Genomic DNA, 27,624 nt, shown 5'->3' on the forward strand with positions numbered 1-27,624 from the left:
AAACAGTGCTTTATGTTTTTCAGGTAAATCTAACAGTATGCGGGTACAGAAATTGAATAATCAAATGTAAAATAACACTGCATAGTCTTCACTGTATAAATTAAATATAATTAACCTTTGCTACAGCTACAAAAGGTATTTCTTTGATCTCCTTGTATTTTGTAGTTTGATTAACATTAATGACCCAGGCAGGAGCAGTAATATTAGGCTGCTATCAGTTTAAGACCAAATGTACGGATCCAATAAAATTATAAAATTAAATGAATACATTTTTCTTACATTCACGTAAGCCAAATGTGACTGTGTTTAATTAATATTTATAAATAAAGGTGGCGGTAAAAGTCTTAAAGGGTTAGTTCACCCAAAAATAAATATTCTGTTATTAATTACTCACCCTCATGTCGTTTCAAACCCATCTTCGCAACACAAATGAAGATATTTTTTGATGAAATCTGAGAGCTTTCTGGCCCTCCTTTGACAGCAACGTCATTGCAACTTTCAAGGCCCAGAAAGATGGTAAAACATTGTTAAAATAGTCCATGTGATTAATATTATGAAGCGACGAGAATACTTTTTGTGCGCAAAACCCCCCCAAAATAACAACTTTATTCAACAATCTCTTCTCTTCCATGTCATTCTCCTACGCTGTTGACGTAGTGTAAACAGTGCAGCGCTTCTGGGTTCTACGTCAGTACCGGCCAATATAGTGAGCCGAGCTTCTGACGTAGAACCCAGAAGCGCTGCACTGTTTACACTACGTTAACAGGAGAATGACATTTAAGAGAAGAGATTGTTAAATAAAGTCGTTATTTTAGGGGTTTTCTGCGCACAAAATTCTCCCTATTCCTACCCTATTCTCATCACTTCATAACATTAAGGTTGAACCACTGTAGTCACAGGGACTATTTTAACAATGTTTTTACCACCTTTCTCGGCCTTGAAAGTTGCAATGACGTTGCTGTCAATGGAGGGACTGAAAGCTCTCAGATTTCATCAAAAATATCTTCATTTGTGTTCCGAAGATGAACGAAGCTCTTACGGGTTTAGAACGACATGAGGATGAGTAATTAATGACAGATTTTTCATTTTTGGGTGAACTAACTCTTTAATGAGTAAGTCATTCATTCATTCATTCGATTCGTTCAAACAGCTAATTGATTCAGGAATGAAGTAAATGCTTCTCTTTATGAATGGTCCATTGAATCATTGGTTCACCACCCAATTCGTTCAAAATGTGGATTCAGAAATGAAATGCTGCTGTGTGTTGCTCGGAGACGAACAGTTCTGCTTTGTCTTTATATTTTTATTGGCAAAACAGACAATATTGTGTCTAAAGTAACACAATTTTATTTTCTTATTTATTGAACTGTTGTATAAAATCAGTATTTCATTTGCACTTGTGCTATTCTAGACAGAAAAACAGAACTTTTGTGATATTGCGCTCGTTACTCGTGTGATATGTAGCTTATTACAAAATACAGCTTGACACAAAAACTCGAAAGGGGGCATTTTTGCCCCATATCTTGAATTTTAGGGACATTCTTACTGCATTCTATAGGCTCCATCACACAGTGTGTTGTTTCTCTGCATCATATTAATCATCAATCAACTGTATGAAATGTAAGATGACCTACATAGGTCTGGGCCGGGGCAAGTGCATTCAATTTGTTGTTAATTTTAACGCATTTGTTTTACCGTAATTAATTAATAACAACATAACAATGTCCAGAAATCTATTTCAATAGTATATTGTGTTTGATTTGTCATTTAATGAGATCTGCTAATATATATTGTTAGTGCCAAGAATTTTCACGTGAATAAATCCATAGATCCGCGGATGTAGCTTGTGTATTTTCATGGTCTGGTGCTAGATCTTCTGCCAAGCATGTCAGAGGTTTTGGGTTCTAATCCACACTCGTATAGTTTTTTTTCCCTCAACAAAACCGAATATGTTTATCGGTGGTTGTATATCAAGCAGGGACAGGTTTGTGTGCATTTTGTTTTGTGATTTTACCGGAACGAATAGAGTGTCTCTGCAACGGCGTTACGCGATAGATTAAAGCGCGCGTCCATGTGAAGACCCGTGTGAGTCCGTGTGCGCGAGCCACAAGAGAACACTGTATCCATGCAACTGATAGCAGCGGCAACATGCTCAGCAGCTTGATTTAACACGTTACAGCGCTAGAACACCTCTTATTTCTTACATCTGTGCCGCGAGTTGTTTCAAAAAGTGGTGGGGACAATATCGACCCTGGCAAGAACCCATATTGCTCTGTGACGTGTCAACAGTCGCTTTGGCCAGGTGGTATTTATAGAATAGGGGGCGGGACGCTTAACATTCTAGAGAGCATTTGATTGGACACAAGATATGATGAGAAGCTGAAGTCTGCGGTGACATCATAAAAATCCGTTTTAGCGGAAGTGAGCGACTATAAGTTTTGAATGCTTATATCTCCTAAATGTGAATTTTGTAATTGGTTTGGAACACACCAGCTTATTCATAACCTTAAGCCTAACATATTCATACTAAAAGCTAAAAAACTTAAATTTAGATTTCAGGGGGCCTCTTTTAAGTACAACAAACGGCTGGTAGGGACTACACTAGAGCTTAGATTCTCTGCCCGAGCCCGAACTCGACGGGTCGGGCCGATATTTCCCGCCACTGTCCTCGGGCCGGGTCGGGCCGGGCCCTTGATAAAAGCACGTCACGTGTCATGCGCAGTGTCTCCTTCACTCGCACGCATCACACCGGGACTGCTGTGCTGTATTGTGTAGCTCAAGTGCAAGCTTGAAGATGTAAATAACAATAAATAAAAACAGGAGAATTAACTTTGAGCAAGTTTGGTGGAAAGTTGGAGGTATGGAACCATTTAAACAAGTCGTGGGCAGTGACAACATGTGTTGGCTTTGTCGAGTGCATTGTGTGTGCGCTGCTCGCCTATGAGAGGCGCGCCGAACGAGAGAGAGCAGAGGAGGACGCTCTGAAACCAGCAACCGTGGACGCAATTTTGCTTAAAAAATATTCTATATTCTAAAACCTTGTTGAATTATATTAGAGTAGTAGGTCCAAAGTTCATTCTTGTTCATTTTCTGTGTTCATCATTGTTCACGTTTTTTTTTTCCGTTTCTTCATTCGGATCCACTTGCGATCCATTCCATTCTGAATAAACAAACAACGCAGTTTACATGCTTCGTCCTTGTTGTATTATTCTTTAAGATAATTCTAAACAGATTTCTGTAACGTTAGTTCAAACAACTCGGAATTGTAGTTGACAACGTCAGTTATAACGGCCCACGTATTAAACAAATGGTCGGGTTTAAATCGGGCTCGGGCTCATAATTACAGTTAATGTGTCGGGCCGGGCCGGGCTCGGACACAACGTGCACGGGCTCGGGTAGGGTCGGGCTTGATTTTTTGGGCCCGATCTAAGCTCTAGACTACACAAGATTCCTCCCGGGTTAGTGACAAGACGAACCCTAAAATTTACATAAACCCCGCCCCCAGAACAGGATTTATAGAGGATCATGACAGAATATGCTAATCAATGACTAGAAGACAGTTAACTCCTCATCAGCTACATAAATTCATCAACTAACCATTCAGAAACGTCCTGTTGCATTCTACATGTTGTCACTTCTTCTTGAGTCTCTCCATCTTTGTCCGACTCCGGTTTGAACATAAAAGCTAACACACATGCTCTTAAAACTCCGCCCACTGTCCCGGGAGCAGCATCATTTGCATTTAAAGGAACACAAAAACAGCACGTTTTTGCTCACCCTCAAAAAGTGACAATTTTAACATGCTATAAAAAAATATCTGTGGCGTATTTTAAGCAAAAATTTCACATACACACTCAGGGGACATCAGATACTTTTTTTACATCTTGTGAAAAGGGGCATTATACCACCCCTTTAACCATATTTATTTGCACATTTTGCACATCTGCTTGTAATAAACTTCTTTTTGGAGCCAACATCGCTCTTGTGTTTTCATGTTGTGCGATTCTTCTTGTGTCTGCTTGGTCCCTATCACAAACATCTTTTACGTTTTTCTGGTATGGTGGAATTTTAATAATCGAAGGTCAGCAACAAAAATATTGGTTCATAAAGTAAGAGAAAGCCCATGAACTGTACTTACTGCTACTGCCAATAAACTCAAAATGATAAATTATCATTGTTAGTAAATTATGACAATAAATATCTTTTTTTTTTTTGCGTAATTTTTGTTCTTGACAGATTTTTTATAAAATCACTTGCTTGAAAGATCGTAATTTATTAAAGCTCAACATATACTTAAGTTTTGATGTGCTTGACCAATGCGCACTAGAAAGTTTCATCCTTGTTCAGTGTCTACGCTATTTCTCTCCAGAAGTTTTAATCCCTAACCCAAGCACTCGTCAATGCAGGTGTCTAATGTTGTTGCTGTCTCCAGTAGTTTGTTGCTCTTCTGTCTTATCGGTTTCTTTTTTGACTATGAAACAATAGGCCTGGGCAGTGTTGCTACCTTGTGAACTAACTAATTAGTGCAAAACTCAAGGCGCATTTTCATATTCATATTCTAAATCTGACTGTGCACACTAGGCTGATGATGAAATCTGAGTCACGCGCACTTTACACATACCCTAGCATATGCATAAAACCTGAAGTATACTTTTGATATTTATATATATTTTTTAAAGTTGAAAGAGTGTGTCTGTAATTGCTGCTTTTTTTTATTGCACAGTACCTTTTTTGTGAGCTTTTCCATGAGCTCTTTAGGATCTGCTGTGTAATGCATACAGTGTGTTTTCAGGATCAGAAGCGTATGGAGAAGGTGTCGAAAAGGGTGAATGCTATTCAGGAAGTAAAGGAGAGTGTTGGGCTTCTTTCACAACTACTGGGAGATTACAGCAAAGAGAGCAGCTCACAAAGCAATGAGGAGCTCATTAAGGTCTGTAACATATCAGCAAAGCAGCCTGTCACACTCTTTAAATGGCAGTAGTGGACTCAGAACTACTGTCACTCAACACAATCAGAGCAGCGAAGTCATTTTTTTTTGTATTTATCTTTGTCTTTGTTGTGTTGTTGTAGGATCTATACCAGCGCTGTGAGAAAATGAGACCCACTCTGTTCAGACTGGCCAGTGATACTGAGGACAACGATGAAGCTCTCGGTGAGGCAAAATCAATAATTTCACAAATAGAGCCTATGAGTTGATGAATGGGGTCAATTTCTGACACTCTTTGCTTATGTGTTTGTCTGCAGCTGAGATCTTACAGGCGAATGACAGCTTAACACAGGTGATCAATCTGTACAGGCAGCTAGTGAAAGGGGAAGAGGTGAATGGAGACACCATCAATACAGCCAGACTCCCAGGTACAGCACTGACACCAGCCATAGAAATAATCATAAAGGAACCCGACTCCTGAGCTACATAAACAAAGGCTTAATTTACAGGCAGAATTTAATCTGTTATCCACAGTTGAGGCAGAGAGACTTTTGTTACACACACGTGGCAATTACAAAGAATATGGGATAAGTTCGGTCGACTCCTGGCCCACCAGCTGCGCAGACAAGCGGCTTCCCGTTTTATTACTCAAATTGCGCAGCCCAGTGGCGCATTAACCTCAGATCCTGAGGAGATAAATTCGACTCTTAAAAACTTTTACTCCTCCTTGTACAAAACTGAAGCTTCGGGCCATAAAGGAGAAATGAAACAATGTCTTGGGCTTGTTAACTTCCCTATGGTTGACTCTCTTTTAGCATCTGAACTTGATAGACCCATTACCTTAGAGAAGATTATTAAGTAAATTAATTCATTGCAATCTAAGAAATCCCCTGGCCCATACAGGCTGCCCTCTGAATTTTACAATAAATGTCATGCTAAATTGGCTCCGTTTCTTTTATCTGTATTTGAGGAATCTTTAGAGCTAGGTATGTTGCCCCCAACACTGAGCCAAGCATCTATAACTCTATTGCTTAAAGGGGTCATGACATGAGAAACCAAATTTGCCTTGATCTTTTAGTATATAGGAGGTCTTTGTACCATTAAAACGTCCTGCAAGTTTCATAGCTTAAGACTTCCTCCCCATTATAAACGAATCATTTATTTAATCAAGCTCTAAATACAGCTTGTTCTGGATCCATGGTAAGAAGTGACGTCACGGTACGAAGTGACGTACCAGCGTTTGCATATGACCGCCTCCAGGCACAAGACAACTACGCTTTAAGCGCAAGACAACTACGCTCATTTCGTATCGTTGTCGCGCCCGCGCGCCGCGCGCCTCACAAGTGTTCAGTCGACAAGTGGACAGCGAGTGTGGGTCTGTGTACAGGGAAATTACGATGCCACAGATGTGCTGTTCCTGGCTGTGGACAAACAACATCTTTGAATACGCTGCGAAAGATCCAGTCGTCAGGGAAAAATGGATGCACTTTATTTTTTGCGGACGTCTCAGTCACGGCAGTGTTAGTTTAAGCGTTTGTTCTATACATTTGAAGGATGACTGTTTTGAGAACAAATCCCAAAATGATGCTGGCTTTGCCAGAAAACTGTTGCTCAAAGATAAGTCCGTGTCGACTATTCTGGGCTCAACAACGACGACGCAAACTGTAAGTAATGTATTTAAAACTTTAAACTACTTTTTAAATACGCTGAATCCGCACAGGTTCTGGCTGGGGGCGTTAATAATTGATGCATAGGCACTGACGTTAGCCAATCATAACAGTGGGCGTTAACACTGAACTCTTAAAGGGGAAACACCCCCAAAACAGACTGTTTGAATCAGAGGATGAGAAACAGGGTGGGAAAAGGTCATAAATCACTACATTTTAAAAGTTTTTTGTAAATGAAAACTATAGTAATACTATATTTGCACCTAAGGGAACATAATATTAAAATAAAAAAACCCATGTCATGACCCCTTTAACCCTCTGGGGTCGGCAAATGCGCCGGCGCGTTTTGCTAGTTTTTATTTTACATAGCTGCAAAATAGACTTAAAATACTCAGTCATTTTTGGTCATACAGATTCAAGAAATATTAAAAAATAAACTGTTAAATGTCTTCGAAATAAAAAATTGTGCTTTTGTAAAATAAAGAAAATAAACAGGGTATGCTTTCTGCCTCTCCGTCTCCGTGAACTTTCTGGTGCACGTCTCTAAACATAAACAAAACGCAGCAAATACTATTCACCCAGGCATGAGCAATATATCTTTATAATCATTTAAGTGTGTACTTTTAAATGATCTAATTCAAAACTAAAACAAATATTCTCTGTTTATGTAATCTATATAAAAAGAGAGAGATCTCAGTCATTCTCAGTATCGTTCTCGCAGCTCATTATTCTGTTAATGTGACACGCCCACGGAGAGCGCGCGCTATTCAAACGCAAATTATCTGAGGCAGTATGCAAACGTGTCAACGCCCTCACCAACTCGATAAAACACACCAAGTTTAATCAGATTAATGTCATTTTGCGAGGCTGTGAGGAATAATCCTGGAAAACTTACCTCAGAAGTGCTGGTTTCACTTCGAGGAGCAATGGATCCACCTGAGGAGTACGTTTTTTATTCTTATATGCTTTGTTATAATCGCGATATGGAATAGTGTCTGTAAACCGCAAAAAGACTGTTTAAATATGAATCGCGTTTCTGTTTGTGATGAATGAACGGCACAGATGCGCGCTGTTGTTACTGACGAAAAATGAAAGACAACATTTTGTTGACTAGTTTTGGATAGATTATAAAGTTTTTACTGTAAAATAGACATCAAATAAGCTTTTGTTAGCCAGTTTCTGCTCATATGTTAAAAATATATTTTGTCAAAAATAAACTCATCAACTAAGATGTTATAGTGTTTGTTCCAATGTAACGTTAGGCTATATCAAACTAATGAATCTTTAAAGTCCCTGTAAAGTCGAAATTAAGTATGTGTTCTGAGTTTGTCAAATCACAGAAAAATTTGTTATTAGCCACCCAGCCAAATTTGAATGATAAAAAAAGCCGGCAAGAACATAAAATAAGCTATCAAAATCTTGAAAAAATGAGCAGTGGTCTCTGCTCTCAAACGCTGGGGGCGTGTCCGCTGGCTGCGCTGAAACCACGCCCACTCGCGGGGAAGCTGCCGTCGCCACACTCAACTGTCACCGCTACAGCCGGAATGGATGCTCCTAGCAGCTTATTAGGTTTATAATTATAACATAAGCACACAAGGCAGCTTACCCTCATTGGTGGGCACGCACTGCCGAGGATGGCACCAGGTGTCTGCGCGACGGGAGGATGAAGGCCGAGGCGGGAGATAGTCGGTTCGGCCACATTCACCAGTAACAGCGGATTATCAGAGCATCCCAGTTGTCTCCGACGAAAGTTTATAAAACTATCCGGTGTAAAATGATCACTACAGAGGCTGGTTTTGGTGGTGATCCTCAGCTCTCCATCAAGGTGGCTCTTCACAAAATTAATCCACCTCTTCTTGATGTGATCGTTTATAGGAAATTTAAATAAGGACACCGATCTGTTTCGTACATGATCGCATCCAGGTAGTACGCATTTCTGTGACGAAGGCATAGCTAACTAGCAAACTGTAGGCTGTAGTAACTAATAATAGTACTGACTGACAGTAACTCGCGATTGAGCGGCAAACTGATGCGAATGTGCTATATTTATATTGTTAGGGAGCGCCGCGGCCAGCATCAGGGGCTCCAGTGCGTCATCAAGTAGGGGCGTGTCCAGTAGCTCAGGGGCTCCAGTGCGTCATCGAGCCCCCGTTTTAGCCCCGCCCAAAAAATCCGGAAAATAGCAATGGTGAAAAACTGTTTAACGGTCTAACTCCACAATTCAGTACTTCGCAGTTCACAGTCTTTGTAATATATTTTAGCAATACATTTCTAACATGTATAATGTGTTTAGAATTTTTTTTTAGAATTACCTTTACAGGGACTTTAACTTTGAAATGTGTTTGATAAAATGTATACTTTAAAAAAAGAAAGATTACACTTGAAATATTGTTAAAATTGTAATTGTTGTTGATTTACATGTGAACACTTTTTAATAAAATAGCAAAAAATATATTTCCATGGTAAATGTAAAAAAATCTTAATAGGTCAATATAAGCCTTCTCATTAAATTATTTTTTATTGTTTTTTATTAGTGACACATTTTGGAGAGGATGTATTCCAAATCTTTCTGAAAATACAGTATGAGAATTAACTGCACAATTATGTTGTATACAGAAATGTTTCCCTTGGAGATTATACAATTTGCATGTATAAAAAGAAAAGAAAAATTCAAGATGTTTACAACTCTAACTTTGAACCAATTCTGTAGAATGGCTCATATTGCCTATTTGAACAGGATTTGTTTCCAGGTACGACTATGTACTAAAAATGTGCTTTTGACTTTCATTTATATTTGGGTTATATATATATATTTTGTCCTGAATGAAAGGCTCATTATGCAGGTCATTGTCTTCTCAGGTGTGAACCTGATCTTTCACGCCCCCACGCATATTGCCTTTCCAAACAAAAAGTGTTTTACAAAATTTAAATCAATGTATTGTTTTATGTGAATGATTAGGCAGGGTGATTTTCAGATCATTTTGAAGGAAAAACTCTAGGCGATAACATCCATTAGTCAAAAGTATTGTGGACAGTATTTAGTATGTGTTTTGTTGTCTTATTTCAGACACTTTAAATTTTTGTTTTTTGAATAACCATGCATATTCTCTCAAAAATACAAACATGTACATACATGTTGCTCACATATTATGGTAGCCCTGTTTGTGCTGAATAGAGTGTAATTACACCTTTGCCATTAATAAGTTTATAAGCAACTGAAAAAAGCACAAATGTCTGGTCATGTCAGAACATCTCAAGGACCCCAAAAACACCTTAGACCCCAGAGGGTTAAAGATGGGAAGGACCCGACATTATGTAACTCATTCAGATCTATTAGCCTCCTCAATGCTGATGGTAAGATTTCAGCCAAACTTTTAGCTTCTCGTTTAAAGGCAATACTTCCTAGTATTATCTCAGAGGAACAAACCGGATTTATAAAAGGACTGTATTCGCTTTCTAATATCCATACTCTTTTTAAAGGGGTGGTAAAATACCCTTTTCACAAGATGTAAAATAAATCTCTGATGTCCCCTGTGTGTGTGTGTGTGTGTGTGTGTGTGTGTGTGTGTGTGTGTGTGTGTGTGTGGGTGGGAGTGTGGGTGGGAGTGTGGGAGTGTGTGTGTGTGTGTGTGTGTGTGTGTGTGTGTGTGTGTGTGTGTGTGTGTGTGTGTGTGTGTGTGTGTGTGTGTGTGTGTGTGTGTGTGTGTGTGAAGTTTTAGCACAAAATACCCCACAGATATTTTTATATAGTATGTTAAAATTGTCACTTTTTGAGGGTTTGCAAAAACGCACCGTTTTGTGCCTGGCCCTTTAAATGCAAATGAGCTGATTACCTCACGCAGACACACTAAAATGACAGAAACTGTTCTGCCTTTAATGTTAAAACGGAGTCAGACAAAGATGGAGAGACTCAAGAAGAAGTGACAACATGTAGAATGCAACAGGACGTCTCTGAATGGTTAGTTGATGAATTTATGTTGCTGATGTGGAGTTAACTATCTTCAATTAGAATATTCTGTCATGGTAATGTATAAATCGCTCGTATAGGAACTGTTGTGAGATGCACACAGAGTGACTTTATATTGCATGTGAAAAGACGTATGCTAAAGTTTGAGCTGACTCACAAATGTACTCTTATACAACAACTTTTCCTCTTCTCAACATGGACTGCGTGTTCCCGGGGGCGGGGTTTATGTACATTTTAAGGTTGGTGATGTCACTAACCCGTGAGGAATGTCGTGTAGTCCCTACCAGCCGTTTGTTGTAGTCCTTTACTTTAAAAGCAAATATCTTCCTTTGCTTTGAAATTTGAGCGTTGTAACTTTGCAGATGTTGTTTATGCTCAAACAGCAACATTTCACACTAACTAAAGTTAGAAAAGTGAAATCATACTCAACCACCCCTTTAATATTTTATACTCAAGACAAAACAATAGCTCCTCTAAGGTGATCATCTAGTTAGATGCCGAAAAGGCATTTGATAGGATAGAATGGTCTTATCTGTTTAGGACATTAGAGGAGTTCGGTTTTGGGGATGGATTGATTTCATGGATACGTTTATTATATGCTGACCCTCAAGCTTCAATTTATACTAATAATGTTAAATCTGAGTATTTTACATTATCACGGGGTATGCGCCAGGAATGCTGCAACGGAAAATCTGAAAAACCTCAGTGTTTGTAGTCAACATTTCAAACTGGATGACTACGAACACAGTGTTTTATTCCAAACGGAGGGGAAAAAACTGAAAGAAATGTCATTCTGTCAGTTCTGCCCAACCCCCCGAAGCAAAACGTCGTCGCGTACAGATAAGCTGTTGGCATAGTGTTCCATTTTTACTATAATGCTGTCTAATGAGACAGAGTATGATATAATTTTCAATACTCTTACAATAAATGTTCTGTTAATAACCCTCTGTTGATCCGACTGTCTGTGGTAGGGGCTGCAAAAATGCGAAAGTATAATCTGTTTTCACAAAAGCCCTAGAGCCGGATGACCCTTTTTCATTGACACTTACTACTGATATTGTATCAATTCAAAGCAGGTTGAAAATCGGCAGTTACACTTTAATGGAGTGTCTCCGTTTGCTGTGAACCTTGTTCTATGGTTTTTAGAAATCGTGTAATAGAATGCTCACTAAGGTGGGCATAATTTCCTGTTTTTTCTAAAATGTGATTGGATACTCTTGATGTTCATAGGCAGCAGTAACGCTTTGTTGGACCTGACAGGACTGGACACATCCCTTTCAGCTCAGTCTTTCTCTGAATTTCCCTCTCAGACACCATCTTCACAGGAGTTTGGCTTCAGCCTTCTAGATGATGAGCTCATGTCCCTGGGTAAGACATCTGTGATGACATTTGTATTCTCTTGATATACTATGCCATGTATTTTCTTGATATTATATGGATTGTGAATTGAGGCATATGAAGGATTGTGTAAAAATTGAGTGGACTTAACCCTAAATGCATGACCCAACTAAAAAAACTAAATGGATGCATAAAAATGTCAAAATGACCTGTCCTGGATTCAGTGGTTTTCTTTTCTCTTTTTTGTTTTGTTTTAATTGTCAGTGTTATGAAATCCTTTACGAAATGTCTCAGAAAATACTGCTCCGATTACCTCATTGTGAAAAGTGTTGATTACAGTATTGTATTTATATTTACTCCCATTTCATCTAAGGTTACTAATTACAATGTGTTTTTGCAGAGTTTTGCGCTGTTTAGAACCGCTATGTCTGTTAAGTGCATGACCGCTGTGGCCAATTAGAGATGTGCAGAAGAATCACTGCAGAGAGGAAACCCTCTCAAAACGATCTTTGTCAGGCACAAGCTCACTGACCGAGTTATACACTTGTGCAAATTTTCTCACAGGGCTCGAAATTAAACTTTTTACTTGATAGCACTGGTGCTATAGCACCCACCGAAAATTAAGGAGCACGCACCACAACTACAATTTATATATACAGTATATTATAAACAATTTCATTTATTTAAAAAAAATATTTTTAAGAACCAAATGGTCTGATTCTGATACCGGTTGCCTGTTTTTTCTTTATTTAAGCATATTTATGTGTTTATTTGCTCTTTATACTTTGGGGCTGTTGAATGTCTTCAATTATTTTAGGGAAACACACAGTTTAAGTACCGTAGTTCCAGGCAGGTCTTGATCGCATTACAGTTCCATATCACTTCGCCAAATTATTTCCGTTATTTCAAAGGTCCTTACAGCTTACAACAGCAAAAGTACAAAAACCCACAACACTGGCCAAGCAAATAAACACAGTAAACAATAGGATAAAAACGACAAATAATTTTTTGCCACAAAATTACGTTTTATTACGTACGGACGGACAGCACATAATCTCTGTCTCCTGCTCCCATTCAAACGCACACATACAGTATGGACACACACTCCTACAGAAACGTGTTATCAGCTCTGCTCTGACGATTTTATCCGTAAAATTGTTTAACAACTTAAAAGCTACAAGAAATTTTTCACTAGCGATGTAATAACGGCGCTTAAAAACTCTCTCTCTCGCTCTCTAATAACTGCATTAGTCTGCTATCTGTGGCTGAAGCCTCCGTTAATAGCTCTAAAATTGAGTTTTGGAATTAGCAACGGAGGCTTGGGATTAGATGAGTAATTTTTTTTTCCTACACACAATGTTTTACTTAAGGACAAAAACCTGACAAATGTCTTGAAATACATTATCTGAACAATGTTCTGAGGTGTGTTAATAGTAGTATAAGCTGAATAATTTACTCTGGGCCGTTGAATTATTGAAAAATAATGCACACCTGAGGTGTAATGGCTGTAAAACCGTGACCGTATTACCACCTCTGGTGTTGTGCATTATTTTTCTAATAATTCTACGGCCCGTCGTCAATTATTCCTTGCATAACAGGCCAAACTGGTCTTAAACAATAAAAACATCTGTAGGCATTTAATTCTAGGATTTCAAGTAAAAACAGAATGGTCTGGTTTTAGATTTGTGAAATTATGCTACATAAGTCACACCTGCCTGCACAAAACAAAAACAGCAGATGGACTGAATGTAAATGCAAATTCACTCTCTGACAGTAGGTGGTACTTATGGAACAGCAGCGATATAGCATTTATTTTGGTACTGCTGTACACAAATCATTGCTGCGCTTATAAATACTACTTTATACAGAGATAAGAGTAAAAGTAAATGCCATCAAAATTTTTCAGTTTCACTTTTCAAATCAGTTCCCTGCAGAGATACATTCATATAAACCCCCACCCCCAATTCAATATTTAGAGCCCAAGCCCCAAAAGGGGAAGAGGCTCTATTGTATTCCTAAGGATTATTAGGGCCCAAGCCATCTCTAGAAAACAGGTTTTACCGCAAGAATTATTTGCACTCACACAAATGCTTCCAAATATATTTTGAGGTTGCATTGACTAAATGTAGGGAGCATATGCGACCAAAAAGGTCACAATTTCAAACCTTGTCTCATTATAACCAATTAAGTATAGATACGATGTAAATAAGAGATTCATTGTGCAGTTTAGTCAGGTTTGCTGATTGTGCGGGAGTTTTCGAGAGTGCCAAACTCGGTTAACTCACGCTGAAATAAGCGATTACCAGCTTTAGCAATAAATAGAGCACTCTGCTTGTTTTCTTTATATAATCTACTCACAATTTGAATTAAACAAAATGCAACTAGACGGGAATCAATGGAACGAAATAACACAGGGGTCTTGAAGTGCCTCGAGAACTGCAAAGTTCTAAAAAAAATCATAATTTTAATAATGATTATTAATGTTGATTAAAGGAATTTGCATTAAAATATTTTTTTGGGGAGCAACTGCATGCCATATTCACGTTCAAACCAATAAATGTATTTTAGATTTAGTGTGTAATGATCAACAAATATATACCTGAGTTTATTTTGGGTGGCACTGGTTTTTGGGGGCCATCTCAGGCCACTGGCCATTCATTCCTTAAAAGTAATTTTGTAAATTGAGCTTCAGTAGACAGCTAATTCAGCAGAAACTTTGCACAGTAAACAGTAAGTGCAGTGACAAGACCATGTGTGGCATAACATGCTCATGTTTGTAACTCTGTTTCAGGCTTGACTGAAGTCAATTCACCTTCCCAATATGGAGATGCTATGACGTGGAATACTTTTCAGGTGGGCATGAGTTGACTAATTTATCAAGATTTGTTTTTAAATTGTTTGTAAGACGGTCAACAAACAGTATGGATTGATATACTTAGGGCTGCACGATTAATCGAAAAAAAATCACGATCTCGATTCAAACATAAATGCGATCTCATTTCTTAATGATGGCGATTCACAAAAAAAAAAAAATTACACTGCCTACGTAGCTTCTCTGCAGGGACAGCATGTGCTGAGTGGGTGCTGCTAGATCATTGACGGGGAGCTGAGCAAAACTTGGTCACTAAATATTTAATATTCAGTTATGTTAATGATCACAATTAAAGTTTTAATTGTATTAAATTGAACAAGCGCAACATTCAGCATTCAATCAAATAGGCCTATTCTAAATGATGTACTATTATTAATAATAATGTTATTTCAACACAATATCTCGTTATTTCTAAATAATATGTGTCCGTGCATTTGTAAATCCGGTGACACGTGTATTGATTTTTATTAATAAACAAGTGTTTTCTCTAAAAGTGTCGACTCGGCTGCCAAGATGAAGTTGACGATCGCCATCTCCGTGTGAACGCGCTTATAGAGAGAAATGCACATAAATAAGCCTAATAATGGATTACATAATCAGAGAGTAGCCTTTTTCTTTTTTCGTTTTGAATTATTTCGTTTAAAGACATTTCAAGCTTTGTGTATTTGATGTATTTGTCATGTCTGTGTGAGGCATACACTGAGTTTCGTTAAGTTAGGATGTGCTCTAGTTCACGTGCGCAAGTGAGCGCGCGGGCGCCTCCGTTATATTTGTTTCGTCGGCCTATTCATTAAATGCAGGCAATTGGTTGATGAAAAATTTATTAAAATTAAGATACAATTTATACAAAACGAAATTCACTTTAAAGAAAGGCTTTCTATAAATACTTCAACTTCAACGGTCAAAATCATGTCTGACCCGCTCCATGTCTCATATTGCGCATTCTTCCTCGGTCGTGCTGTTCACTTTTCATAAATCAACATAAATGAAAAAAAAAAAATAACATTATAATATTTTAACAAATATGAAACGCGCTTTTTTTAATGGCTACAACAGTAGGCCTATAGTAGGCCTACATAGCCTACTCTCTATTTGTACAAATTTCTGCACATTCATTTAATTCTGAATTTTGCACACACAAGTTGAAAGGCATTTGTTCAAAAAAAAAGTTCACGGTTAATTGTGCATGCATTTATTAGCCTAATCATTATGATACTAAAATCCTAACAAATAGGCTATGTACAAAAAATCAGATGAGCCCATAATATGAACGAATTATTTTCTTTAAGGGGTCTAAAATAAAGAAAAGAGAGTAGAGACGATTGTTTGTTACTCCTGCAGACCTGCACTTTATTATAATGAAATGTCCTGTTTTTTTTGTTTTTTTTTGTACTTGAGTGAAATACATTTTGGTTGAAAAAAATGAGAATCGTGTAAGAGAATCGTGATCTCAATTCCCATGGAGAAAAATCGTGATTCACATTTTAGCAAGAATCGTGCAGCCCTAGATATACTATTAACAGTACCAGGAATTATTTATCTTACATGCAGGTGTTATAACATGTCAGTAATCTCTCATTGGTGGAACCACCCAACTAGCCTGTTTTACTCACGGTTTTAACCTTAAAGGCTAAATTGTGTATGATTTTTGGATCAAAATATTTATATAAAAAAAACACTTGAACAATGTTATATATTTTGTCGATTTGTGTACTTACATTTAGGGCTGTAATCAACCAAAGGAAATCTTGGTCGACTGAAGTCCTGAAATTTTCGACTAAAAATCGACTAAAAATGAAACGTTTAAAAAAACGTTAAATTAATTAGCTGCGCACTGTGCGCAGTACTTGGTAGCCTTGTTGTCCGCCTAAATGAATTATAAATAAACATAAAAAAATAGTAGGCTATTTGCAGTATATTAAATAGTTTTTGACCTAATTATTTTGCAATGAAATGAGTCTGACACGAGTCTGTCGGCTCTGACAGCGTTGCATCACGCGCACCTGCGCAATATCATAGCCTATGATTTCCGAAAATAGTACTGTTGTCAACTAGTGATATCACCACAATAACTTTTGAGGAATATGCAACATAATTTAGACAATTGTTTTTATCATATGTATTATAATAACTGACAGCTCGCAGCAGCTCGCAGAGTGAGGCTGAACACAGGAGCGCAGCTTCGCGGCTGAGACACAAATAGACTATTAACTTAAAGCTTTACTCTTAAACACAAAAGGCACGTCCATTTTAATAAAAAAAAAATATTTATTAAACAAACCAGATCAAGTGCAAAAACGAAATAAAGTGCATAACTGAAAATAAAGCATAGGCTCAAAACTAATACAAACAGTGGGCATTGCGCATTAGGCTACAATAATTTTTTCCCGTTTTCTATAAAAAAAAAATGCTGCCACACTGCCGATGTCTTTGTTGACATGGTAGATAAGTACTGACTATGAATTAAACGCTCTCACAATTAAATAAATAATATTCAGCAAACCTTCTAGTAGCCTACTTTCTTCAATCTGTCTCTCTTCTCCGGTGGGTTGGGCTAATCCAAAAGAAGTGAAAACAAGGGGGGTGTTCTGATGACAGACTGTTACCTGTGAAACAGGGGTGCTCTGAAAACACCCCCATTAGCAATTAGTGCTTTCCACCTGATGAAACGAACGCGGCAAAACTGATGAAATGAACGCGGGAAAACTGATGAAATGAACGCGGCAAAAAATGGACCAATCAGAATTTTGGTCGATCCAGAACATATCGACCAACAATCGACTAATCGACTGGGAGATTACAGCCCTACTTACATTATCTCAAATGTTTCTAAGAATGTTTAAATTCAGAGAAATCAGCTGTTTTAACCAGAACACGCATCGTGTCCGTACGTTGCCTATTAATAACATCATACCAGCATTACCCTTGATTTCTGGTTATATTTTGCAGAAACCATAGAAACACAAAAGACGCTTTAATATATTGTGTTTTATTAGGTGAGCAACTGGTTGGATATTTTCTTCGACAGAAAACAAATTATTGTTATACAGCTCAACACAGTTAGTCTTTTTGTTTAAATCTTGTTTTCTTGATTTACCGCGAGTACCATATTTACCATACCTAATATCGATCTATCTCACTGCAGTGTGCAACAAGTGTCTCATATAGTAGCCGCTGAGAGCGAACACACAGAGTAACATCATAACAACTTTCAACACACTCAAATGTATCTAATATGATAAAACAGCGCTGTGTTACCCCACATACTCATGACCGGAAGAAGCGGAAGCGTAATAAATGCTCCACTGCTCTCGAGCTGTGTCGTGCTTGTTAATTAGCAATCGCTCCAGCGGCCTCGTTCCACTCCAACAGCTTTCGTAACGTTAATAAATCTTTAATACAATACCGCTCATCCATGAATATGATTTCTGCCTGAGTTCCGTCGTATTCTTCATCGGCTGTAGAGGTGAAGAAAACAACGTCCATGATTTCGCGAAATCAAGGTGTCATCAAGCTTACGCCTTTGTTTTGAATAAACAACCTCTAGTGGCGTAGTTACATAGTGTGCCTTTAAAATATTTTGTGCAGTGATACTGGAATATTTTTTTTTTTTACTTTTGCAGGGTTTTTTATTTATTAAATTGGAATACTTTAATATATATATATATATATGTAATTGTTTGCCCACAGTATTAATTTAACATCAGCAGTATGACAACAGGATGTTTTTGCCCCTTCCTACCCCTAGTATCTGTCAGTGTGCTGTGAATTGGCCTTTTTTTTGTCTGTTAACAATAAGGCCGACTGCCTGGAGAGCAAATGCGCTCTGCTGGCACTAACATTGCAACAACATACAGAATGCAGTTTTATAAGTGCCTACCTTAAGAGTGAATAGTGAACAACCCACCACTATCTGATTATGAAAATCCCTAGTCCGTTGATGACTTGTTATATTGTTATATACCCTGCTTACCATAACACTTCAAGGTTTTGTTTAGTCATCAGATTCTGTGGACGCTCCCGTTGCGCCAGTCCCTGCAGTGCTGTTGCCAGTGGCAAGTGTTACCAAGACGCCTGCAACTGTGCCTGTGACATCCACTAAATCCCTAGACGAGTTAGACCTGTTGGGTAAGACCCTGATGCAGCAGTCTCTACCCCCAGAAAATCTTCAGGTCAAATGGTAAATGTATACCTCTTTCCATCTTTCCATTAATTTAGTGAAACATATTAAAACGGTTGAGTAAAATGTATGGGACCCCATACACGTCACATCACTTTCACTTAAAAATGGTTGCTCTTAAGGCCTTTAAAATGTATAATTGGAAAATGTTTGCTTGTTAATAAATGCAAAGATTATGGAGAACTTTCAGATTACTGGTAATATTCATGGTTTAAAAATACATCAGGCTATATCAGTGCAACAGATATAATACATTTCAACTTTTTCAACAGGGACAAGCTTCAGTCTCAGTCCAAACCCACACTACGAGACCTTCAAATCAAGTCTGGAAACAACTCTGCTACAACCCCCAGCCCTGTGTTGGCCTTTTCCTCTGAACCAGGAGCTCTGCTGAATTCACAGCTCACAGCAGGCATCACTCCAGCCTCTACCCCTCAGGATGACATCTCATTGGTGAATCTGACTGTGCCCCTGGAGTCTATCAAACCTAGTAAGACTTAGGGCAGACTGTTTTAAAAGTAGTAGTTTACCTAAAAATGAGAATTGTCTCTCCTCTTTTCCTCTTTATCACTCATGTCATTTCAAAACTTGTACATAAAATCAGAACAATTTGGCTGGTTGTTCTTTTCCATGCAATTACAACCGGTTTCCTGAAGGTCTTTAAAAGGCCTTAAAATTACTTAAATTTAGTTTCAGAATTTAAGACTGTAGAAAGTCTTGAGCATCTTAAATCTTATTTAAAAAACAGATAAACATCTTAGATTTGGTAAAGGACAGACCGGAGATAATTCACATAAATTCATATCACAGAGTTAAAGGAATAGTTCACTTAAAAATTTAAATGCTGTCACCATTTACTCACCCTCAAGTGGTTTCAAACCTGTACATACATTCTTCAAAATATGTCTGTACAGACATATTTTGTGTTCAGCAGAAGAGAGAAATTCATGTAGGTTTTAAACAACTTGAGGGTGAGTAAATGATGACATAATTTTCATTTTTAAGTGAACTATTCCTTTAAAGGATTACCGTAGTTCACTTTCAAATAAAAATTTCTTGATAATCTACTCCCCCCCCCCCCATGTCATCCAAGAAGAAGGTTCAAATGTCAGTCTCAGTGCAGCTTCAAAGGCTCTACACGATCCCAGCCGAGAAATAAGGGTCTTATCTAGCAAAACGATTGGTCATTATCTAGTGAAACGATTGGTATATACTTTTTAACCACAAATACCCGTCTTGTACCAGATGCGCCATGCATTACGTCATCACGTTGGAAAGGTCACGAATAAAAAAAATGAAAACGAAGATGTCGGATGATTTTGAAGTTGGAGGAGAAAATGAGATGGAGTTTTTCGCCCTACACTACATTTTTGAACCGGAGTACACAGACAAATAACTTAATTTATAGCGTGACGCGTGACCTTTCCAATGTGATGACGCAATTCATGGCGCATCTCAGAGATGGTACACAACGGGCATTTGTGGTTAAAACGTATATCATTTTTATTTATTTTGTAGAAAATGGCTGATCGTTTCGCTAGATAATATGGAGCTAATATTCTGACAAAATGATTTGAATTTGAATTGTGTAAATCTGAATTATTTGCAAGTGTAATCTAACAAAATTGAATTTTAGGTGGTAGTTTAAATAGTTCTGAATTTGAATTTTTTTTAAACGAATATTGAACATTTGAAATTTAACAAATTGAAATGTTTTTATGGCTGAATTTTATAGACATGTATTTTCAAACAGTAATATTCAGTTTAAAAAAATTCAGATTCAAGTTTTCAAGATGAAGAAATTCAGAACTTCAAATTCAGTTTTCTAAAATTCAATGTCAAAAATTCAAGTTAAAAAATTCAGATCTGACAGAAAGTAGGTCACAGGTCATCCACAGGGAAGAGTAGATGATCTCAGAAAAGTCGAACAGAGCATTTTGGCCAGTTGCCACTCTCTGAGGGACATTCTAAAACGCTTACGTGAAAAACGCTTAACGTGGCTTACTGTACGAAGACAGTGATATTAAAGGACCAAACTCAGTACAAATCATATTAATAAACCATACTTTGTATAAAAAATCAGATGAGCCCAGAATACCTACGCAACGCGTTTAATTGTGCGCTAAGCATTTCCTTACCATAGAAAACCGTTATAAGAAAACGCTTAACGTGGCTTACTGTACAAAGACAGTGATATAAGGACCGTACACATCATATTAATAAACCATATATGTATAAAAAATCAGATGAGCCCAGAATATGAACGCAACGCGTTAAGCATTTCCTTACCATAGAAAACCGATAAGAAAACGCTTAACGTGGCTTACTGTACAAAGACAAGGACCAAACTCAGTAGCCTACGCATCATAATAATAACAATGTATAAAAAATCAGATGAGCCCAGAATATGAACGCAATGCGTTTAATTACGCGTTAAGCATGTTCTTATCATAGAAAACCGTTATAAGAAAACACTTAACGTGGCTTAATAAACCTTAAACCTGATTTTTTTTTATACATAGTAGGCCTATGGTTTATTAAGGACCATTTAAGGTTTATTAAGCCACGTTAAGCGTTTTCTTATAACGGTTTTCTATGATTAGAACATGCTTAATTAAACGCGTTGCGTTCATATTCTGGGCTCATCTGATTTTTTTTTTTTACAAAGTGGTTTATTAATATGATTTGTACTGAGTTTGGTCCTTTAATATCACTGTCTTCGTACAGTAAGCCACGTTAAGCGTTTTCATATCGGTTTTCTATTAAGGAATTTGCTTAACGCGTAATTAAACGCATTGCGTTCATATTCTGGGCTCATCTGATTTTTTATACATTGTTATTATTATGATGCGTAGGCTACTGAGTTTGGTCCTTGTCTTTGTACAGTAAGCCACGTTAAGCGTTTTCTTATCAGTTTTCTATGGTAAGGAAATGCTTAACGCGTTGCGTTCATATTCTGGGCTCATCTGATTTTTTATACATAGTATGGTTTATTAATATGTGTACGGTCCTTATATCACTGTCTTTGTACAGTGAGCCACGTTAAGCGTTTTCTTATAACGGTTTTCTATGGTAAGGAAATGCTTAACGCACAATTAAACGCGTTGCGTAGGTATTCTGGGCTCATCTGATTTTTTATACAAAGTATGGTTTATTAATATGATTTGTACTGAGTTTGGTCCTTAAATATCACTGTCTTCGTACAGTGAGCCACGTTAAGCGTTTTTCACGTAAGCGTTTTAGAATGTCCACTCTTGTCATGAATCGCCCGGAGGTAAGTGATTCTTAAACATGAATGATTTTGTGTTTATATGTTAGGTTAGCGTTCTCAGCACGTGGGACATTGTCTAAGCGGTCTCTGGTGTTTGTTTTAAAGTAGCCTACATTTTGTGTAAAATTGATTAGAACGCCACCTTGTCTACTAGACCTCAGTTACACAGATAGGACGCGAGCGGCGCGACGCAACACAGCTTGAAGCGACTGTTGCAAAGAGCTGGGACTAGGTCAGAAATAGGATGGGGAATCCGTGTGCTGTTGGGGATTTCACGGGTCGCGTCGCACCGTTCGCGTCCGGTCTAGACTGCGTCGTACATGTAATAGACCTCCGGGCGATTCATGACAAGAGTCAGAGAGTGGCAACCTCTTGAACCACCACCACGTTCGCGCTGGAAAACTTCCGCAGTCCCCAATTGGCCAAAATGCTCTGTTCGACTTTTCTGAGATCATCTACTCTTCCCTGTGGATGACCTGTGACCTACTTTCTGTCAGATCTGAATTTTTGAACTTGAATTTTTGACATTGAATTTTAGAAAACTGAATTTGAAGTTCTGAATTTCTTCATCTTGAAAACTTGAATCTGAATTTTTTTAAACTGAATATTACTGTTTGAAAATACATGTCTATAAAATTCAGCCATAAAAACATTTCAATTTGTTAAATTTCAAATGTTCAATATTCGTTTAAAAAAATTCAAATTCAGAACTATTTAAACTACCACCTAAAATTCAATTTTGTTAGATTACACTTGCAAATAATTCAGATTTACACAATTCAAATTCAAATCATTTTGTCAGAATATTAGCTCCATAAGATAAGACCCTTAATTTCTCGGCTGGGATCGTGTAGAGACTTTGAAGCTGCACTGAGACGGACATTTGAACCTTCTTTGAACATTTGAATGGCTGGGTGCCATTGAAGTCCATTATATGGAGAAAAACCCTGGAATGTTTTCCTCAAAAACCTACATTTCTTTTCGACTGAAGAAAGAAAGACATGGACATCTTGAATGACATGAGGGTGAGTAAATTATCAGGAAATTTTTATGCGAAAGTGAACTAATTCTTTAAGGGGGCTATTAGCAGAATATGGAGTGTAGCGACAGAAATGTTCTCCTCCTGCCCGAAATGTATCGTAATATATTTTAATGTTGTTGTTTTTTCTCTAGTCCTGCTTTACTATAAACTTCAAAAGTTAACAATTTTGAGAGTCAGATTTTTTTTTTGAGTAATCAGTTCTGTAAAGTAAACCTTAAACAGATCATGTGACTCAGTCACAAATCATTTTAATGTTAGGAACAAAAAAAGAACAATCATTATCCACCGAAAAGCATGACGTCTGCCCTAGCTCTTTGTGGTGTGTTCATGACAGAAGTAGAGGTGAGCGAACTGTTCTATTGTTCGCTCAATCAGCAGCTTGAAATAAAGGAGAATTATCAATTATGAAGGATCAACAACAACAAAAAACGCTTAAATATCAGTATGTTATTAATATCAGTTCCTCACAAAGCTGTTGTATTCCTTCAGCACACAAGTCATATGGCCTTCTTTTATGGTGATTTTGTGTTCTTTTTGAAGTTTGAAAGCCTCAGTCCGCATAGGGACTAATTGTATGGAAAAGAGTGACTACTATAGTTTTTAAAGATGTCTTATGTGTTCCTTGGAAGAAATAAAATGATATGGTTTGAAATTACATGAGCTTGAATAAATGTTTAGCTGTCCGTAGTGTATTGTGTAAATTGTGGTGATGTTGTGGATGCTTTTTCTTTTTGTTGTTTTGTTGTAAAGAGGATGTGTTGACCCATTTGGTTTATTGCTGTTTAGAATATCAATTCAATTGAAGATTTATTTAAAGATTTCCTTTTCTCTGTCTGACCTCACAGGTAGCTTGTTACCCGTGACAATCTTTGACAAACACAGCCTGCGAGTTTTGTTCCATTTTGCAAGAGACTCTCCACCAGCCCGGCCAGATGTTTTAGTGGTGATAATCTCCATGTTGTCGTCTGCCCCTGTGCCCATCACAAATGTACGATTCCAGTCTGCTGTCCCTAAGGTAACTATCTATACATGTGTCTTCAGTAAATCTCTAATGAATTTCGTATTAAAGCTGTATTCTATGCATGTGCAGACTATGAGAGTGAGGTTGCAGCCACCATCGGGATCAGATTTACCTGCCTTCAACCCTTTATTGCCCCCTGCCGCCATAACACAGGTCCTGCTTTTAGCCAATCCTCACAAGGTAAATAAACTGACAGAATCAGAGAATATAATGCAAAAGTTACATGTATATTGGATGCAGAAATAGGGCTTTCGGTATGTACACAAAATAACACATTTTGGAGCACTAGATGGATGTTGCACCATATGTTGTTAATTCCTTGGGACAAGAGATAACATGCTCAAATAGCCAAATCTACTGGAAATCGAGAATAGAGAACAATTAACGCACCATCCGTTTTTCCTGTCGTCCTCTGTGCTAGCATTTACATTTTATGATCACACTCAAATGCTTTTAAACCATTCAAGACAAAATAAAACACGCTGTTTGTGAATGTCGAGTTTCTTTCGCGTTTGTACGAACAATAACACACAATTATGCTAAAATGTCAGTTTTGTTGAGTGTCCTCATAAGTGCAGTCTTAAATGAGTTAGTCTTAAAATGAAAGTAAATAATTGTGAGAAATTGTGACGTGTGTGAGATTTGCGTGCGGCAGATCTTAAAGTGACAGCAGCCACTAATAGCCTTCTGTCTGTCATTTATGTTCATCAAAGAATAAAGGTAACAGAGGAAATCACTCACTGCTCTTGACTAAAGAACTTTTGTAGCTTCAATAAGGATTAATCTATTTTTAATTTATTATTTATGCAGTGCAGACTGTTTAGTAAGATCCCTAAAGAAAACAACCAACAACTTGCCCATATAAATAAACCACTTTATGAAAAAACAAGCCCATAGTCATAAGTGAACATGGCAACACTGTGGATGGATAGCTGATGTCATCAAACTAATTACACATCACAGTTGCCACACGTAATTTCCATGTTCACATACCCACAACAAAATGAGGACAAAAATCAAAAACATTTACATGATAAACTTAACATTTTTAAATCAAATGTATTTTAAACCTGAGATTTGGCCATGAAAAGACTTGTAGCTGTGCCACCGTTTGTAACATGAATAATAATTTCAAGACAGATTCTTTGTTCTCTCTGCTGTACCAAACTGTGACCCCAATATTGAGGTATGTACTGAAATATGAATTATGTGTACTGTTGCAGCCCTATGCAATAGTAATAAAAAAGATATATATACACTACCCATCAAAGGTTTTTAATAATTAAGATTTTAAATGTTTTGAAAGAAGTGTCTTATACCAAGGCTGCATATATTTGATCAAAAATACAGTAAAAACAGTCATGTGATATATTATTGCAATTTAAATTGAAAATAAATTAAAATGTATTCCTGTGATGCCAAAGCTAAATTTCCAGCAGCTGTTACTCCTCTCTTCTGTCTCGATCTTAAACTGATTTGGTGCTCAAGAAGCATTTCTACTTAATACAGTATTATCAATGTTGAAAACTGCTGCTTAATATTTTTGGAATTAGAATATAGTTAGAATATTTTAAACTTGCGTGTGAGGTTTTTAAAAAACATCTAAAAAAAATCTTTATTCCAACGTTTATACCGGTTATGATGTGAATGTAATTTGACAGTGAAGCTCAATAACTGTGCTGGTTATGGTTTATGGCTCATGTGTGTGACCTTGATTTGTCGATATTTTCTGATTACATGACATTTCTTCATGTTCTAACCTATGCCTTTTTTCTTTTTTTTTCCTTTTGAAGGAGAAGGTGCGATTGAGATACAAACTGACATTTGATTTAGGAGAAGAATCCCACGATGAGAGCGGAGATGTAGAGCAGTTCCCTCCACCAGAGTCCTGGGGAACTCTTTAAAGAAACAGACTGATTTCCTGCTAGTGGCTCCTCTGCTTTTCATATCCAGACCATATCTCTCTCCTCTCCTTAGTGTCCAGATGAGTGCTGAGAGGAGGCCTTTATAAATGAACTTGTTTGATTTTTTTAATTCCAGTTGTGCTAACTTTTTCTTTTTCTTTCTTGTTGCTTTCGGCCCTTTTTGTATGAAGCTTTAAATGTTTGAAAGTTAGAGAGATGAGTTTAGTGGTCATTTCTGACATTATTTCCACGTGTGAATTGAGATGCTGGAGTCTCAGTCAGCTGTAATGACAGAGCAGGTGAAATTTCGCCACTAATCGTTTCATTTTCATGGTGTTGATTTAATAGGTTTTCTGCACTTGCACACATTTTTGATCATATTTCTGTTTTTTTGTGTGTTCGATTGTATTGTCAGGCTGCATGTGGTTTTACTGGTAACACACCAAACTTGAATTGGTTTCTTAGCAAGAAATACTTTAACTGATCTATATTACAAATCAAACAGCCCTTCATTCATTGTGATTTTTGCATCTAATTAATCATGATTGTCCTCAATCCTAAAATTGCCCTTGTTCTGTAAACTGTACTGCTCGAACTTCACGCTGATGTCTTGTTTATATTTACCGTACGTGCCTAATCAGATTTTCTTTTTCATGTTAATGTGAATATAGACATTTTGTTTGATGCTTGTTTTTAATTGGTAGAATAACATGAGCATTTGGCCCTCGGGTCGACACTTGTTTTTTGAATCCTTGACGGTTCCACAGTTAGTCTGTCTTTTTTTTTTTATGCAGTACAGTTTAATGAATACTATTTTACCCTTGCCATGCTTGTATGAGATAAATGAAGTTATCAGAAGAATTCTGTACTCCGATGATGTTAACAGAAATAATTTGTTGTATCTGAATTCTCTGCAGACTGGAATTTAAATCAGTTCTCAAACTATTGTAGTTTGTGTCTCCCTACAGTTAAAGGTCTGTGATGAAGCCAGCTGCATTCCAGATTATGTCCTTCCAACCTGAAAAAAGTGTAAATATCGGTATTGCTATTATGTACATTTGCCAAAAACGTATACAGAGATTAAACATATGGAGAAGTGAATGTAGTGCAAATATGTATTTAAGGGAAATAAAGTTATTCTTTTTCTCTGGGGTTTAAAATGCATGTTTTCATTTAATTATTTTAAATGAATATATATACCAAAGGTTGAATAAGGTATATAATAATCACACAAAAAAATTGAGCGATCTGTATTTAACTGTTTATTAAAGTCTGTAAAACAAAGTGATTATATAAAAAGAAGTGGAAGCTTTTCTAGTGGAAAGCTGTTTGTAATGTGTGATCATACAAAATAGTAATTAATGCAATAGTGCAAACAACAGTCTTGAATGTTTGCATTGGGTGTGTTGTGTAATTGGATGGTAATATATTGGTT

At 37.2% G+C, this 27,624-nt stretch overlaps 1 protein-coding gene across 1 annotated transcript in view; it reads left to right on the forward strand.

Annotated features, from left to right (window-relative positions):
• The window catches only part of gga1 (golgi-associated, gamma adaptin ear containing, ARF binding protein 1), a 37,886-nt gene extending 10,544 nt beyond the window's left edge, over window positions 1–27,342 (forward strand). The window contains exons 8-17 of the mRNA XM_079629136.1: window positions 4,793–4,930; window positions 5,071–5,152; window positions 5,245–5,355; window positions 11,792–11,929; window positions 14,691–14,752; window positions 18,770–18,951; window positions 19,224–19,441; window positions 24,110–24,279; window positions 24,355–24,465; window positions 26,079–27,342. Coding sequence (XP_079485262.1) covers window positions 4,793–4,930; window positions 5,071–5,152; window positions 5,245–5,355; window positions 11,792–11,929; window positions 14,691–14,752; window positions 18,770–18,951; window positions 19,224–19,441; window positions 24,110–24,279; window positions 24,355–24,465; window positions 26,079–26,189 — 1,323 coding nt within the window. The 3' untranslated portion in view covers window positions 26,190–27,342. The remainder of the gene's footprint in view (window positions 1–4,792; window positions 4,931–5,070; window positions 5,153–5,244; window positions 5,356–11,791; window positions 11,930–14,690; window positions 14,753–18,769; window positions 18,952–19,223; window positions 19,442–24,109; window positions 24,280–24,354; window positions 24,466–26,078) is intronic.
• The last annotated feature ends 282 nt before the right edge of the window (window positions 27,343–27,624 follow it).

This window comes from Phoxinus phoxinus (assembly GCF_949152265.1).
Source record: "Phoxinus phoxinus genome assembly, chromosome: 11".
NCBI lineage: Eukaryota > Metazoa > Chordata > Actinopteri > Cypriniformes > Leuciscidae > Phoxinus > Phoxinus phoxinus.